The sequence below is a fragment of the Aspergillus eucalypticola genome (genome assembly GCF_003184535.1).
Source record: "Aspergillus eucalypticola CBS 122712 chromosome Unknown BO83scaffold_37, whole genome shotgun sequence".
NCBI classification, from domain to species: Eukaryota; Fungi; Ascomycota; class Eurotiomycetes; order Eurotiales; family Aspergillaceae; genus Aspergillus; species Aspergillus eucalypticola.
Genome location: NW_020290311.1, coordinates 177,794 through 190,116, shown reverse-complemented (window position 1 = coordinate 190,116; position 12,323 = coordinate 177,794). Strand labels below are relative to the sequence as shown.

At 52.8% G+C, this 12,323-nt stretch overlaps 5 protein-coding genes across 5 annotated transcripts; 3 read left to right on the top strand and 2 right to left on the bottom strand.

The window, feature by feature from the left end:
* Window positions 1–116: 116 nt before the first annotated feature.
* On the bottom strand, window positions 117–1,247 carry BO83DRAFT_431823 (uncharacterized protein; the record flags this gene model as incomplete). Its single annotated transcript, XM_025535597.1, has 3 exons — window positions 117–377; window positions 435–665; window positions 729–1,247. 3 exons carry the CDS (start codon window positions 1,245–1,247, stop codon window positions 117–119), a joined length of 1,011 nt encoding a protein of 336 aa, XP_025383083.1.
* A 2,791-nt stretch (window positions 1,248–4,038) lies between these two features.
* BO83DRAFT_382729 (nicotinate-nicotinamide nucleotide adenylyltransferase) lies at window positions 4,039–5,278 on the top strand. The gene has a single exon (XM_025532295.1). It carries the CDS (start codon window positions 4,170–4,172, stop codon window positions 5,025–5,027), a length of 858 nt encoding a protein of 285 aa, XP_025383082.1. The 5' UTR covers window positions 4,039–4,169; the 3' UTR covers window positions 5,028–5,278.
* Window positions 5,179–6,049, bottom strand: BO83DRAFT_382728 (uncharacterized protein). Its single transcript, XM_025532294.1, has 3 exons — window positions 5,998–6,049; window positions 5,787–5,892; window positions 5,179–5,705 (listed from the first exon to the last, which is right to left on the bottom strand). Exons 2-3 carry the CDS (start codon window positions 5,854–5,856, stop codon window positions 5,380–5,382), a joined length of 396 nt encoding a protein of 131 aa, XP_025383081.1. The 5' UTR covers window positions 5,857–5,892; window positions 5,998–6,049; the 3' UTR covers window positions 5,179–5,379.
* Window positions 6,050–6,146: 97 nt separating this feature from the next.
* BO83DRAFT_348127 (J domain-containing protein) lies at window positions 6,147–7,958 on the top strand. The gene is made up of 3 exons (XM_025528838.1): window positions 6,147–6,799; window positions 6,875–7,138; window positions 7,192–7,958. The coding sequence occupies exons 1-3, from the start codon at window positions 6,532–6,534 to the stop codon at window positions 7,725–7,727; spliced, it is 1,068 nt and encodes a 355-aa protein (XP_025383080.1). The 5' UTR covers window positions 6,147–6,531; the 3' UTR covers window positions 7,728–7,958.
* Window positions 7,959–8,193: 235 nt separating this feature from the next.
* BO83DRAFT_382726 (ubiquitin-ubiquitin ligase UFD2) lies at window positions 8,194–12,268 on the top strand. Its single transcript, XM_025532293.1, has 7 exons — window positions 8,194–8,517; window positions 8,610–9,304; window positions 9,369–9,579; window positions 9,636–10,091; window positions 10,151–11,738; window positions 11,789–11,938; window positions 11,994–12,268. Exons 1-7 carry the CDS (start codon window positions 8,488–8,490, stop codon window positions 12,083–12,085), a joined length of 3,222 nt encoding a protein of 1,073 aa, XP_025383079.1. The 5' UTR covers window positions 8,194–8,487; the 3' UTR covers window positions 12,086–12,268.
* The last annotated feature ends 55 nt before the right edge of the window (window positions 12,269–12,323 follow it).

The following is a 12,323-nucleotide window of genomic DNA, read 5'->3' as shown; positions in this document are numbered from 1 at the left end:
TCCTCTCGTAGGTACAGTGCCAGCGTGTGCTTTTTTACGCCACGATTGGGAATCTCAATACAGGCGTGGCGTCAAGCTCGTGACCCGAAGCAGTCAAATTCAATTCAATCATGGCTTTAGTAGACGCGGCGGAAGTGAGAGGGGAAAGCAACCTTGCTGCTGGTCTGGAAGCCAGTGGGCCGGGCAGCGCCGCTGGGGAAAGGGAAGGTGCCGTTGCTGTGGCCGTAAGGGGCGCTGGGGGTGGGGACAACGGTGGGCTTGCTGTGGGTGGTGGCCTCGGCCTGGGTGGTGGTCTCAACCTCCTCACTGGTGGACACAGAGCTGACCTCGATCTTGGCAACGCTGTCGGGGGTGGAGATGGGAGTGGGAGTGGCGGTCTGCAATGCATCAGTAAGGGGTTCAAACCGACAGCTTGGTTTCAAGTGGGTACATACCACAGTGACGGTGTCGTGGACAGTGACAGTGACCGGAGCACAGGTCTCGCCAGCGGTAGCAGAGCCCGCGGGGGCGGAGCTACCAGCGGGAGCGGAGCTACCAGCGGCAACGGAAGAAGTAGGGACCGCGTAGAGAGTGTAGGTCTCGTAGTCGGTGGAGGTCGAGTAGACGGTAGTGTCAGAGGTGACGGTGGTGTCCTGGGCAGTGGAGGAAGCACTGGCAGAGGGGGTCTATGATATATCCGTTAGTATACATCCTTCTTCATGTTTCCAGAAAGGGCTTCCATAACATACCACGTAGATGGTCTCGACGTCAGTCACGGTGCGGTGAATAGTGGTGGTGACGACGCTCTGGGTGGAACCAGAACCCAGGGTGTAGGTGAGAGTGACATCCTTGGTGGAAGTCACAGTGTCGTACTCAGTCGAGACACCGTTGCTACTAGTAGCAGCAGCAGCCGGGGCGGAGATGGGGGCGCTGCTGGAGACACCAGTGCCGAGGGGAACGGGCACAGGAGCGACAGAGGAAGCACCAACAACAGCAGCGGAGCTGGAGCTGCTGGCATAGTGACCACCGATGATGGGGGAGCTAGCAGCGACTCCGGCGGCGGAGCTGGCGGGAGCGCTGGGAGCAACGGGAGCGCTGGAGTGCTCGGGAGTCGGGTAGACGGGGACGACGGAGGTCGACACAGTCTGGTTGTTGTAGCCACCAGGGTGGAAGTTCATCTGGCGCGCATGGAAGCCGTGGTTGTTGGCCTCACCGACCGCGGCGAAAGCACCCAGCAGGGCGATGGAAACCTTGGAAGTAAGCTGCATCGTGAAGGATTGATGGTGGAGGTTCGAAGAAGTCCGAGTAGATGGGAGAGATATTCCGTTCTTGGGTTATTTGGTAGAGACTGCGGGGGTAGTTTTCTCAACGAAAGTGAGATGCGAAATCTATTCGCAAGTAAAAACAAAGCAAGGTTGAAAGAGTGACTGGACGCAAGAAGGAAGGTCGCAACGTTCTCGCAGAGAGAGGTTGAACAGGAGAGAGAATGTAGCAGTCTGACGAGAGACTTTTAGGAGGCCCGGGAAGAAAGTGAAGGAGTTTAAAGGAAAAAAAGACCCGGGGGGAAAAGAAAGAAAGTCAGAAAAAGGGAAACCTAAAGGAGAACGCCGTAATATCGAAATTTGATTAAATCCATTCAATTCGGGATCCCTGCAGCCCGTCGATACGCGATATTACCAGGCACCGTATTTTCTCCAACGTCGTATGGAACAGATGCGAGATGCCCGTTGGTGGACAAGTCTTGGAAGATTCGCCCATACGGCGCTAATGTCTCATCGTGGCCGAACGAGGTGGTGTCGGGCGTGCAGTTGTGCCCAGTTGTTGATAACCCTTCAGCCAATCAACACGCACTGCCATCCTCCTGATATTGATCTTAATTTTAATTTCCTCAGTCCCGAGTGGGTCTCCGGCGCAGGAACCACACGCGGATTAGCTGGACTGGAGATGAAGCCCCGTTTCATCCCCTCACCGCCTCTTCTCATTGGTTCTTGGCTGCCAGCTTAATCTCATTGTGCCTGTCCAAACGGGCCAACCGCACGGCTTCCGTCTTGTTCGACTTTTTTCTTTACTCCCCCTCGTTTTGCCTAATACGGATATTACTAGTAGGTCGCTGTGCTGTCGCTGCCAGACCAACAGCCAGCGTGCATCAGGATCGCACAGGTTGTCTGAGAAGGATGTGTCGGTAAGCTGTTACCGCCCCCTTCAGGGACCATTTCAGGGCCCTTTTGTTTCTGGTTCAGAAATAAAAGAAACAACAACAACAATAACAACAACAACGTCGATCGTGTGGGTTGTCAACACTGCCCGGATCTGGTAATTCCCGTCGGTCCTCAAACGAAGCATCCATGGAACAACCGCCGACAATCGTATGTTCAACCGCCACGCTTGACTCAACCTCATTAATGGGCCGGCGCGGAATTGTTATTACCGTAATTTACTGGTGGACACGCTTTAATCAACAATCCGCTGTGGATTTGTTTACTATCACCTTCACTGGTTGACCGTGCGGAGATGACATCCTCCATTCACGCAACTGGGCAACGTATACACTCTACACAGCATTCTGGAGACATGGAGAACAAAAGTAAGAAAAAGGGGCATGATGAGTCGAGAAGGATCTAAGCTCTATCCTCATTCCATCATACAGTTAACGAGCTCATTGCCAACACCCCCAAGCTTCTTACAGTGGTTTAGTCAACGATGCTTCATGAAAGGGGCTAAAATGATACAGCCTAGTGGCTTTGACTCCGAGCTAAGACTTCTCGTGCTGATGGCGTGAGACGCTTTGTAACCGAAGGGACTCATGTCTGAGCCGAGTCTTTTCTCAACGCGAACTATGGAGAAGAGGGAGAGGAAGAAGCCCCCAAGGAGGCTCAGTAGTCAGTATATCGACAATCCCGAAATCAATTCCGTCGGTGGGCGCGCCAGTCTCGTTTGACAGGGTTGATCAAGAAAATCTGCGCGGCGATGGTCTTGGGCCTACGAGGCGTGGGTGGTAGGTGCAGACCAAGTGGAGCCAGCATGGGGGGTCTAGACACCGGCGAGGTTCCTCCAGAACAAAGACTGATCATATCGGTTGATTACTGGCAGTGATCCAAGCACAAAGAAGGCCGGGATATAAATTATATTGTGTGGTGCGGGATATTGGCACTGGTGGTGATAACAGATGAAAGCACAGCTCTGAAGTTGTTCTTGGTTCTTGACCCTGACCGGAGCTGGGGAAACCACGGCCGCCAGCGTTTCAAGCTGATGAGGGCCAAAGTATATGGTTGCCTGAACCGTGAACACGCTTTCACTGTTTGTGCGCCATCGACTAGGAGATGATCGTCTTCGGTTCTTATCGGCTAGCTTTCAGAGCTCGGAGAGCTCCTGTCCTGTCCAGTCACACCATTTCAGTAGTTAGCTCCGTATGAGCTCCCACTCATTCGTAAGCTAGACTCTATTTCTTCTGTTGATACTTGGAATGTCACAATCACATCTTGGGCATAAGTAGGGAGTATCTACCCCTGATGAGTACTTGGCCAAGTCACTGGAGACTCCACTGAGCGCGGCCGGCAATAAACCATTAACCAACACTCCGGAATAAGCGGCATTTAGCGAGAACACAAGGAACACACCACCATTGACCCTAATCTAGAAATCCAGACTCCAGAACATTTCCGGCTTGCCGGGTCCGTCTAGACTACTACATCCAGCCTACGGAGCACCGAGTCCCTTGATTGTGATCATCGCGGCTTTAATCTAAGTGTTACGATCTCATCGAGGATAGCTCACAGACCGCCATCCACCACTTAGTATATGGACAATGAGATAAAGCCTTAATATCGGCTCGTGTTGCTCTGCCGTGTGGGTTTAGGGTCTCGAAGCGTCGCCATTAAGCCGTACATACTACATACATACCTACTCTAGATACTACATAGTATCTGTCTACTGTATTTGGCGGTATACCCAGCAAAGTCCGGGTCCTGCAGCCACCCGCACCAAAGGGTCCTCGTCCAACAACGTCCATGGATGCTTCCCGTCCACAACCCCACCTCCTTCTGTCGGCCTCTGACGTGACCAGCCTTGGGCATTTTTGACGTTATCACCACCATCATCATCATCGTTCTTGATGTTACCATACATACATACATACTCTACTCCATGAGTTGTCACACTGACTACGCCAGATTGACTCATCTATTCCCAGAATGACAAGCCCCGCCTTTCATGCCCTACGCGAGAAGTACGCTGCGGGCCTCCGACTCTTCATTGCATCAACCCGCGGTCTGGAGGTTCTGGCCTCTGTCCCCTCCGAGCGCCATGATCCCACCTCATCCACTGACGTTCTGTACGTCCTCGATTCGTCCTTCAACCCGCCAACCCTTGCCCACAGCCGAATTGCGACCTCCGCTCTTCTAGAAAATCCCCACAAGCCCTCCCGTCTCTTATTGCTCCTCGCGACACAGAATGCCGACAAGCCCTCCAAGCCGGCGGCGTTCGAGACCCGTCTGGCCATGATGGAGCTCTTCGCTCGAGACCTTCTCTCGTCATTACAAACAAACGGGACTATTCCCAAGGCCCAAAATCTTCCCGTGATCGACATTGGAGTCACCAAGAAACCATACTTTGTGGACAAAGCCGCGGAGATTGAACGCGCGGGTATATACTCCTCGTCACTGGAGCAGGTACATCTGACGGGGTACGATACGTTGATCCGCATTTTCAACCCGAAATACTACCCACCAGAGCATACTCTCCAGCCGTTGGGACCGTTTCTTTCCCAGCATCGGCTGCGAGTGACCATGCGCCCGGATAGTGACTGGGGCAGTAGAGAGGAGCAGGAAGCGTTTGTGGCCGATTTGGCGCAGGGTGCCATGGAGAGGGTGGGCGGGAAACGAGAATGGGCTGATCGCATCAAGCTTGTCGAGGGCAAGAAGCCTGGTGCGCCCTCCGTGAGCTCGACAAGAGCCCGCGAATCTGCTGTAGCCAACCCTCAGGACCTGGAGTGGCTGGTTCCTCCCAGTGTCCGGGATGTCATCTTGGCAGAAAATCCATACACGGAGTGATTGCAGTACAAAAGTACTTCAAGAGCTGTCGTTGACGAAAATATGTCGCATATTATGCGATGCGCAGAGCAGGTCGGAAGCCGCTCGCCCAAGGCCTACTAGATATATATAACACACATATAGATCACTCATGTAGAAGAACATACTCATCAATGAATTAAGTCTCGACTAACGTCATCATCACTTGATTGAATTGAGCAATCGAAAGAAAACCCAAACACCATACCCGAAGCGACGCCGGTTTCCCCGTTCAACTTATATCATACATGACCCCGCATACAAACAGCACTATCCCGCACCATCACATAAGATGTCTTACCGAATCAAACCAAAACTTTTATATATCCCCCGTCTATTCCTCTTCCTCCTCCCGCTTGCCCAGGGTGTACGCCAACCCACCGCTAACCATATTAACCAAGCACAGACCCATTGTCGCACCGCGGACAATTCCCCTTGCGCCCCATTTCTTCATGAACGGCTGCTTCCGACGACCCGCGAGCAACAGGTACAGCCCGGACCACGCCGCGCTGATACCAGCTGTATCGGTTTTGAAGCCTTGGATGTTGGCGTAGCTGGTGAATATAAGGACGGGAGGGAAAAGCATGGGAAGTGCCTGGAATGGTCGCATGTATTGTGCGGTGATGAGAGTGGCGAGCAGGGTGGGTGGGAATGAGTTCTCTGTGCGTCGATGGATGAGTGATTAGTGACATTGTTGGAGATGAGATGTTGGGTTAGATTTAAATTGAGACGTATGCCTACCTCCCCATGCTCTGGCTTTCTGCACGAGAGACTTTTCGGTCTCTTCAATCGGGGATTTCGAACCGGACATGGTTGCGATTTGGGGGTGTATTCTATGAGATTTCTGCTGTCAAAGGAGATAGTGGTGAGCGACTTGAAGATGAATGATAAATTGCAGCAATTGAAAAAACTGAAATAAAATGGATATACAATTGCAGAAATAGTAACTAACCTTGTATGTATGCTGGGCAGTCAAGCAGACAATCCGAAGTAGCTAGTGACGCGGGAAAGGTGACTGGCAGCTCCGACGTACCTTTCCAAAGCGACTGAGTGACTGACTAAACCTCGAACCAACGGCTCACTCTCACTCACTCGGCTTAGCGTCAACATCTGATCCTCCAGAAACTCACCACGTTTTATCAAATTCACCCCATACTATCTATTATTCCCCAGATCGAGGGTTGGCCCGCAGCAGCCCAGAACCAACCAATCCTACAAACACTTGGTCTCCTTCTCCCGGTCGCTGATATCACTCGAGTCGATCGCGAAACCCAGGGCCCTCCCCTCTCTAATCAGCGATTCTCTTTGCGTCCGTCGGCTGGTTCATCGCTGATCCACCCTTCCCTCTTCCGACGAGCCTGTTTAGGCTTTCAACCCCTCGCAAACCGGGACCTAAATCCGAAGAGTGGGATATTCTACAGCCGGCTGGCTACACGCAGAGGGGACTCGTCTCATCGATACAAGGGAAATTAAAAGCTCTGCCGCCATGCCGTCCGCCACCGCGTCCGGGGTAGACAATGGAGGCTCTGCCAAATCCCGCGAGCACAACCAGGGGAACCAGGATCGGAAATACACACCAGAGCAGAAGGCGGCGGTCCTGAGGATACGGAAATGTTCGGCGACGGCGTACTACGAGATCCTGTCGTTGGAGAAGAGCGCCTCCGACGGCGAGATCAAGAAGGCGTATCGCAAACTGAGTCTGATGACACACCCTGATAAGAACGGGTATGAGGGAGCGGATGAGGCGTTCAAGTGTGAGTAGTGACTGGAATATACTTCGGATGCTTGTGTGGAGAATCACCTTGCTAATGATTTTTTTTGGTATGCAGTGGTTTCGCGCGCCTTTCAGGTCTTGTCGGACCCCGAGAAGAAAGCCAAGTATGATAGGTTTGGAGGCGATCCGGACAGCAGGTTCACCCCGAGTGCTGGTCCCTCGGGCGCTTCGCCTTTCAGCGGTTTTGGCGGCGGTGGATTCCCCCGGTCTGCGGGGGCTGGTGGTCCGATGTTCGAGGAGGAGATCTCTCCGGAAGAGCTGTTCCAGCGGTTCTTTAGCGGTGGGTTTGGCAATATGGGTGGTGGTTTCAGTCCTTTTGGTATGGTTGCTTTTTTAATTAATTCGAGGAGCATGGCTAATCAGTGTGTATAGGTGGACCTCAGTTTGTTTTCAACATGGGCGGCGGTCCTGGTATCCGGGTTCATCAGTTTGGAGGCGGTCGCCCCCGGAGAAGACCCCGTGAGGCCAATGCTCGTACCGAACCTACGCCCTCTTTGTGGGCTACCTTCCAGCAGCTTCTCCCTCTCATTCTCCTCTTCGTGCTTCCGTGGATCTCGTCCAAATTCTCCGGGTCGTCAACTCCTGCAGGTCCTTCGTACCGTTTTGACGCTGCTGTGCCTCCCCATACGATGCATCGCACGACACCTAAATTGAATGTGGACTATTATGTGAATCCCGGGGATGTAGAAGACTACAGCTCGCGGAAATTCCGGCAACTGGACCAACGGGTGGAAGTGGACTACGTTACGAAACTACGGTACGAATGCGAAGCCGAACAACACAGGCGTGATCGCATGCTACAGGATGCCCAGGGCTGGTTCTTCCCAGACGTAGACAAGATCAAAGAAGCGAGAGCGATGGAGCTCAAGAGTTGTCGGCGGCTAGACTCCCTGAAGGGGAGGTACTGAAAGAGAGAGCGCGGACTTGTCTCTGTCTCTATGGCATGCGGGGTGCCAATTTTGCATCCTCCTATTGTTTCTTTTATACCTTAATGGCCTGTTACATTTTGTTCCTGATGACCCCCCGCCGCTTTTGTTCCCGCATTAGATGTCCATACGCGTGCAAAGATTTTGATGGCGTTTTACGGAGTGATGACCTGAGCTTGGAAGTAGCTTCGTCTAGTAGTAGCCTTGAGAAGCAAAGCAAATGTATATCTTGTCAAAGAAGAAGGGAATAATAGATGGAGAGTGAGCAGCAGCGATCGGCAAGATAAGTAGATAGTAAATTGTATGTAGTCGGTTATCTCCCAGTGTTGGAGAAATAACCGTGAAAAGTGGAGAAAAGAACACACGATGCAAAAGAAAGGGCCCTGAGCGGCGAACCAACGCCAACCAGCTTAGTTAATACTTCATGCGGGCGAACCTCAGCGACCATGAGAGAAGCAGTCCAGGAACAGAGTCAGCGCCAGTGACTGACCTCTTTTCTCCTCACTGTTTCGCTCTGGGGGTCACTTATCGGGCTCATTCATTCCGGGCACCCACTACACTCTTTTTCTCCCCGCTTCTAATCCAGCCTGGATTGCCTTAATTAACTTCTTTCCCCCCGTTCTCTCCATCTCTCCTCCGTCTGAGTTTTCGGTTCCAGCCATCCAACTCGCTCCGTTGTCGAGCCCCGCTGATACTACGGAAGCCCTTCTGCTTCGGGCTTGCCCCATAAGCATCATCCACGATGTCAGAGAGCCAGTCTGAAGCGGATAAGGTGAGTTGTTGCTATCTCTCCCGGTCCCGGCCCGTGTTCTTTCGAATCCTGCCATCCAGGCATTTGCCGTTCTGACTTGCCCTCATAATCAGATCCGCAGCAAGCGCTTGGCCAAGTTGGGCAACCCAACGCCATCGGCGCAGAGTGAAGGCGCCGCAGATTCAGCATCAAGCAGGCCTGCCTCCCCTGCCCCGTCTACACCAACCTCACGATACCCGGACAGGATCCAGACACAATCCTCGTCGAGACCGGGCAGCGCGCCCGGTTCATCAGCCCCCTCACCACAACTCCAGCCCCAACAGTCCGAATGGAAGCGGATCAAGATCACACCTGCAGCCTCTGCCAGCTCGGTCCCGGACCGCTCACAGACCGTAACGCCGGTGTCCGGCACACCACCACCCCCCAAAGCGGAAGAGAGTATCGAGGCATTTCAGGATCGGACATTGAGCGCTGTCTTCAAGTTGTCGTTGAATGAGGCTCGGCAGAAGGATATTCACGGACAACGATTGACGTATTTGCCGGGTCTAAAGAGTGAGCTTGAGGATCAAGGCCGGGAGGTTCGCGTGGATGTGACGGTCCTGGACCAGGCCCTTCTGGAAGCGGCCTCCAATGCTCCGCGTCAGAAGCCCTTGGATTATCTACTACCGTGCTGGAGGCGGATTTCTAGGTTGCACAAGGGTTTCCGCCGCAATCGCGATGATGATCCGAAATTCAGTGCTATCTGCGAGGCGCGCCGCATATGCCTGAGTTATTGTATATTTGCCATTACGATGCCGGAGATGTTTGGGTGCGTTGTTGCGGTGAAGTGATACCTCTTGGATCCAGGATTCGGCTGACTCGTTATTAAACAGGCTCGAGCCGGCGGAGAAGTCCCCGCTAAAGCCATATCTCCTCTTGGATCCTGAGGATGACAAGGGCGTGGACTTTGAGTTCATTGGCGAGGCTGTCAAGAGGTTCGACGAGGATGAGAGCCTCAAGCCGGCTTTCATCACGGCCGTGGAGGAGATGAGCCAGGAGCTTGCTGCTATGACCATCAATGATGACTACAAGCCATATATGACAGTACGTGAAGGCCACTCTCCTTTTTCTCACGGAGCTCTCGTCAACCTGATTTATAGGCTCTTCGAAACCTCGTCCGCCATGCGGTCATCGCAGCTGCCATTACTGAGTCGGATATGTTTAACGCATCCCGGGATCCGGCTCTGTTTGAGAAGAGCACTCTCTTGGGGCCATGGTTTCGCTTGTCGCCGCTGCAGAGCAGTGTGACCATGACTTACTTCTCCAGCCCTAAGACGAGAGATCAGTCCTACATTCTGAACGCGCAGCGGTCGATCCGCATGATGCAGCACATGATCAGCTCCGATCTCCTCGATGTCATGAACCATATGATTCGGGCGTCGAAAGATGCTAGGGACAAGGTTCTAGACTGGTTCGCGGCCTCCCTGAACATCAACCACAAGCGACGTGCAATGCAGGTGGACCCCAACACGGTGTCATCCGACGGGTTCATGTTCAACCTGACTACCTGCTTGGACCAACTTTGCGAGCCGTTCATGGATGCAAGCTTCACCAAGGTAAGCACGTTGCGTCAGGTCGGCAGTAGGAGTGCTTGCAGCTAACAGATATGCTCTAGATCGACCGAGTCGATGCTAATTATCTGCATCGTAATCCCCGGGTTGATATGAGGGATGAAACCAAAATCAATGCCGACCAGCATGCGTCGGATGCCTTTTACTCCAAGAAGGCGGAGGGCACTTCCAACTTTATCACGGAGATCTTCTTTCTCACCGTTGCTGCGCATCACTATGGCAGTGAGTCTTTAACCTCCAAGTTGGAACAGCTTGAGAAGGACCTCCGACACATGGAGTCCACCATCAATAAGTTTGAGCTGGAACGGCACCGGTGGGTCAACAACCCGATGCAGCTTCGGGTCTTCGAGGAGGCTCTGAAGAAGTACAAGGATAAGCTGGACCTCGGCCTAGCCTTGAAGTATAGTCTACAGGGTGTCTTGTTTGACGACCAGTGGCAAGCCCGGTCGATGCTGTTTATGCGGTACGTGATTGTGTGGCTGCTGAGAGTTGTCTCGGGCACGAACTTTCCTAAGGAGGAGATCAAGCTCCCTCTTCCGGTGCAGCAGCCGGAGGTTTTCAAATGCCTTCCAGAGTATTTCCTGGACGACATCGTCAGCAACTTCAAGTTCATCATGTGGTGCATGCCACAGATCATCACTGCCACGCAAGGAGACGAGCTGGTCATGCTGTGCATCACCTTCTTGGAGAGCTCAGGCTATATCAAGAACCCGTACCTGAAGGCAGGACTTGTGTCTATTCTGTTCCGAGGCACGTGGCCACGCCCTGGTGGCGCTCGCGGAGTCCTGGTGGATCTGCTCAACTCGATGCCGTTTGCCAATGAATACCTCCTCCACTCGATGATGAAGTTCTACATTGAAGCAGAGCACACGGGCACGCATACGCAATTCTTTGACAAGTTCAACATCCGATTCGAAATATTCCAGATCATCAAGTGCATCTGGCCGAATACGCTCTACCGCAACAAGCTGTACAACCAGTCCAAGCAGAACCTGGACTTTTTCGTCCGCTTTGTCAACCTGTTGCTGAACGATGTGACGTTCGTTCTGGACGAGTCCTTCGGAGCATTCATCACCATTCACAAGACGCAGACGGAGCTGCGCCTCAACGGTGCCTCAATGGACCCGACGGTGCGTCAGCAGAAAGAGGAGCATCTCGCCTCGGCACAGCGCAACGCCAAGTCGTATATGCAGCTGACCAACGAGACGGTGGCTATGCTCAAGCTGTTTACCGATGCCCTGGCGGATTCCTTTACAATGCCTGAGATCGTGCAGCGATTGGCAGACATGCTGGACTACAACTTGGATGCGATGGTGGGACCCAAGAGTGCCAGTTTACGGGTGGACAATCTGCAGGAGTACGGTTTCAACCCAAGGGCGCTGCTGAGCGAGATTGTGGATGTGTATTTAAACCTGATGGGCAAGGAGAATTTCATCATCGCGGTGGCACGCGATGGACGGTCATACAAGCCGGCGAACTTTGAGAAGGCCGCAGACATCCTACGGAAATGGTCGCTCAAGTCGCCAGAGGAGTTCAAGCGGTGGGAACAATTACAAAAGAAGGTGAAGGCGGCCAAGGAGGCCGATGACCAGGCTGAGGAGGATCTGGGCGAGGTGCCGGATGATTTCTTAGGTATGTGATATCATTCAGCACTGGAGGAAGAAGTTACTAACCTGAACCAGATCCCCTGATGTATACATTGATGGAAGACCCGGTCATTCTACCAGGATCCCGGGTGTCTATTGACCGAGCAACGATCCGGTCGCATCTGCTCAGCGATCCCCATGATCCGTTCAACCGGGCACCGCTAAAGATGGAAGACGTAATACCCGGTAGGTCTTCCAGTGTGGATTGGTGGTGAAAGGATGAGTACTAACTGTTGCTTAGATACCGAACTTAAGGCCAAGATTGAGTTATTCAAGTCCGAGAGACTGGCTGAGCGGAGGCGCGTGTTGGAGCCGATGGATACGACGAACTGATGGAATGCAAAAGTGAGCGACGAGAGTGGTTCTGTCTGATTTTGGATCCGCATGTTATAGTTGGGATGGTCTTCTTTCGGCGAGTTTGGGTTAGACTTGCATAGGGAGGTAATGCCAGGATGCAATGACGATATCATTATCTCGTAGTAACTTTATGAGCAGTAACCTTATAAATAGTTCACTTCATGCCTTGGATCCTTGTAGATGCTGACTCATCCGCCAACTCTTGATCTTCATC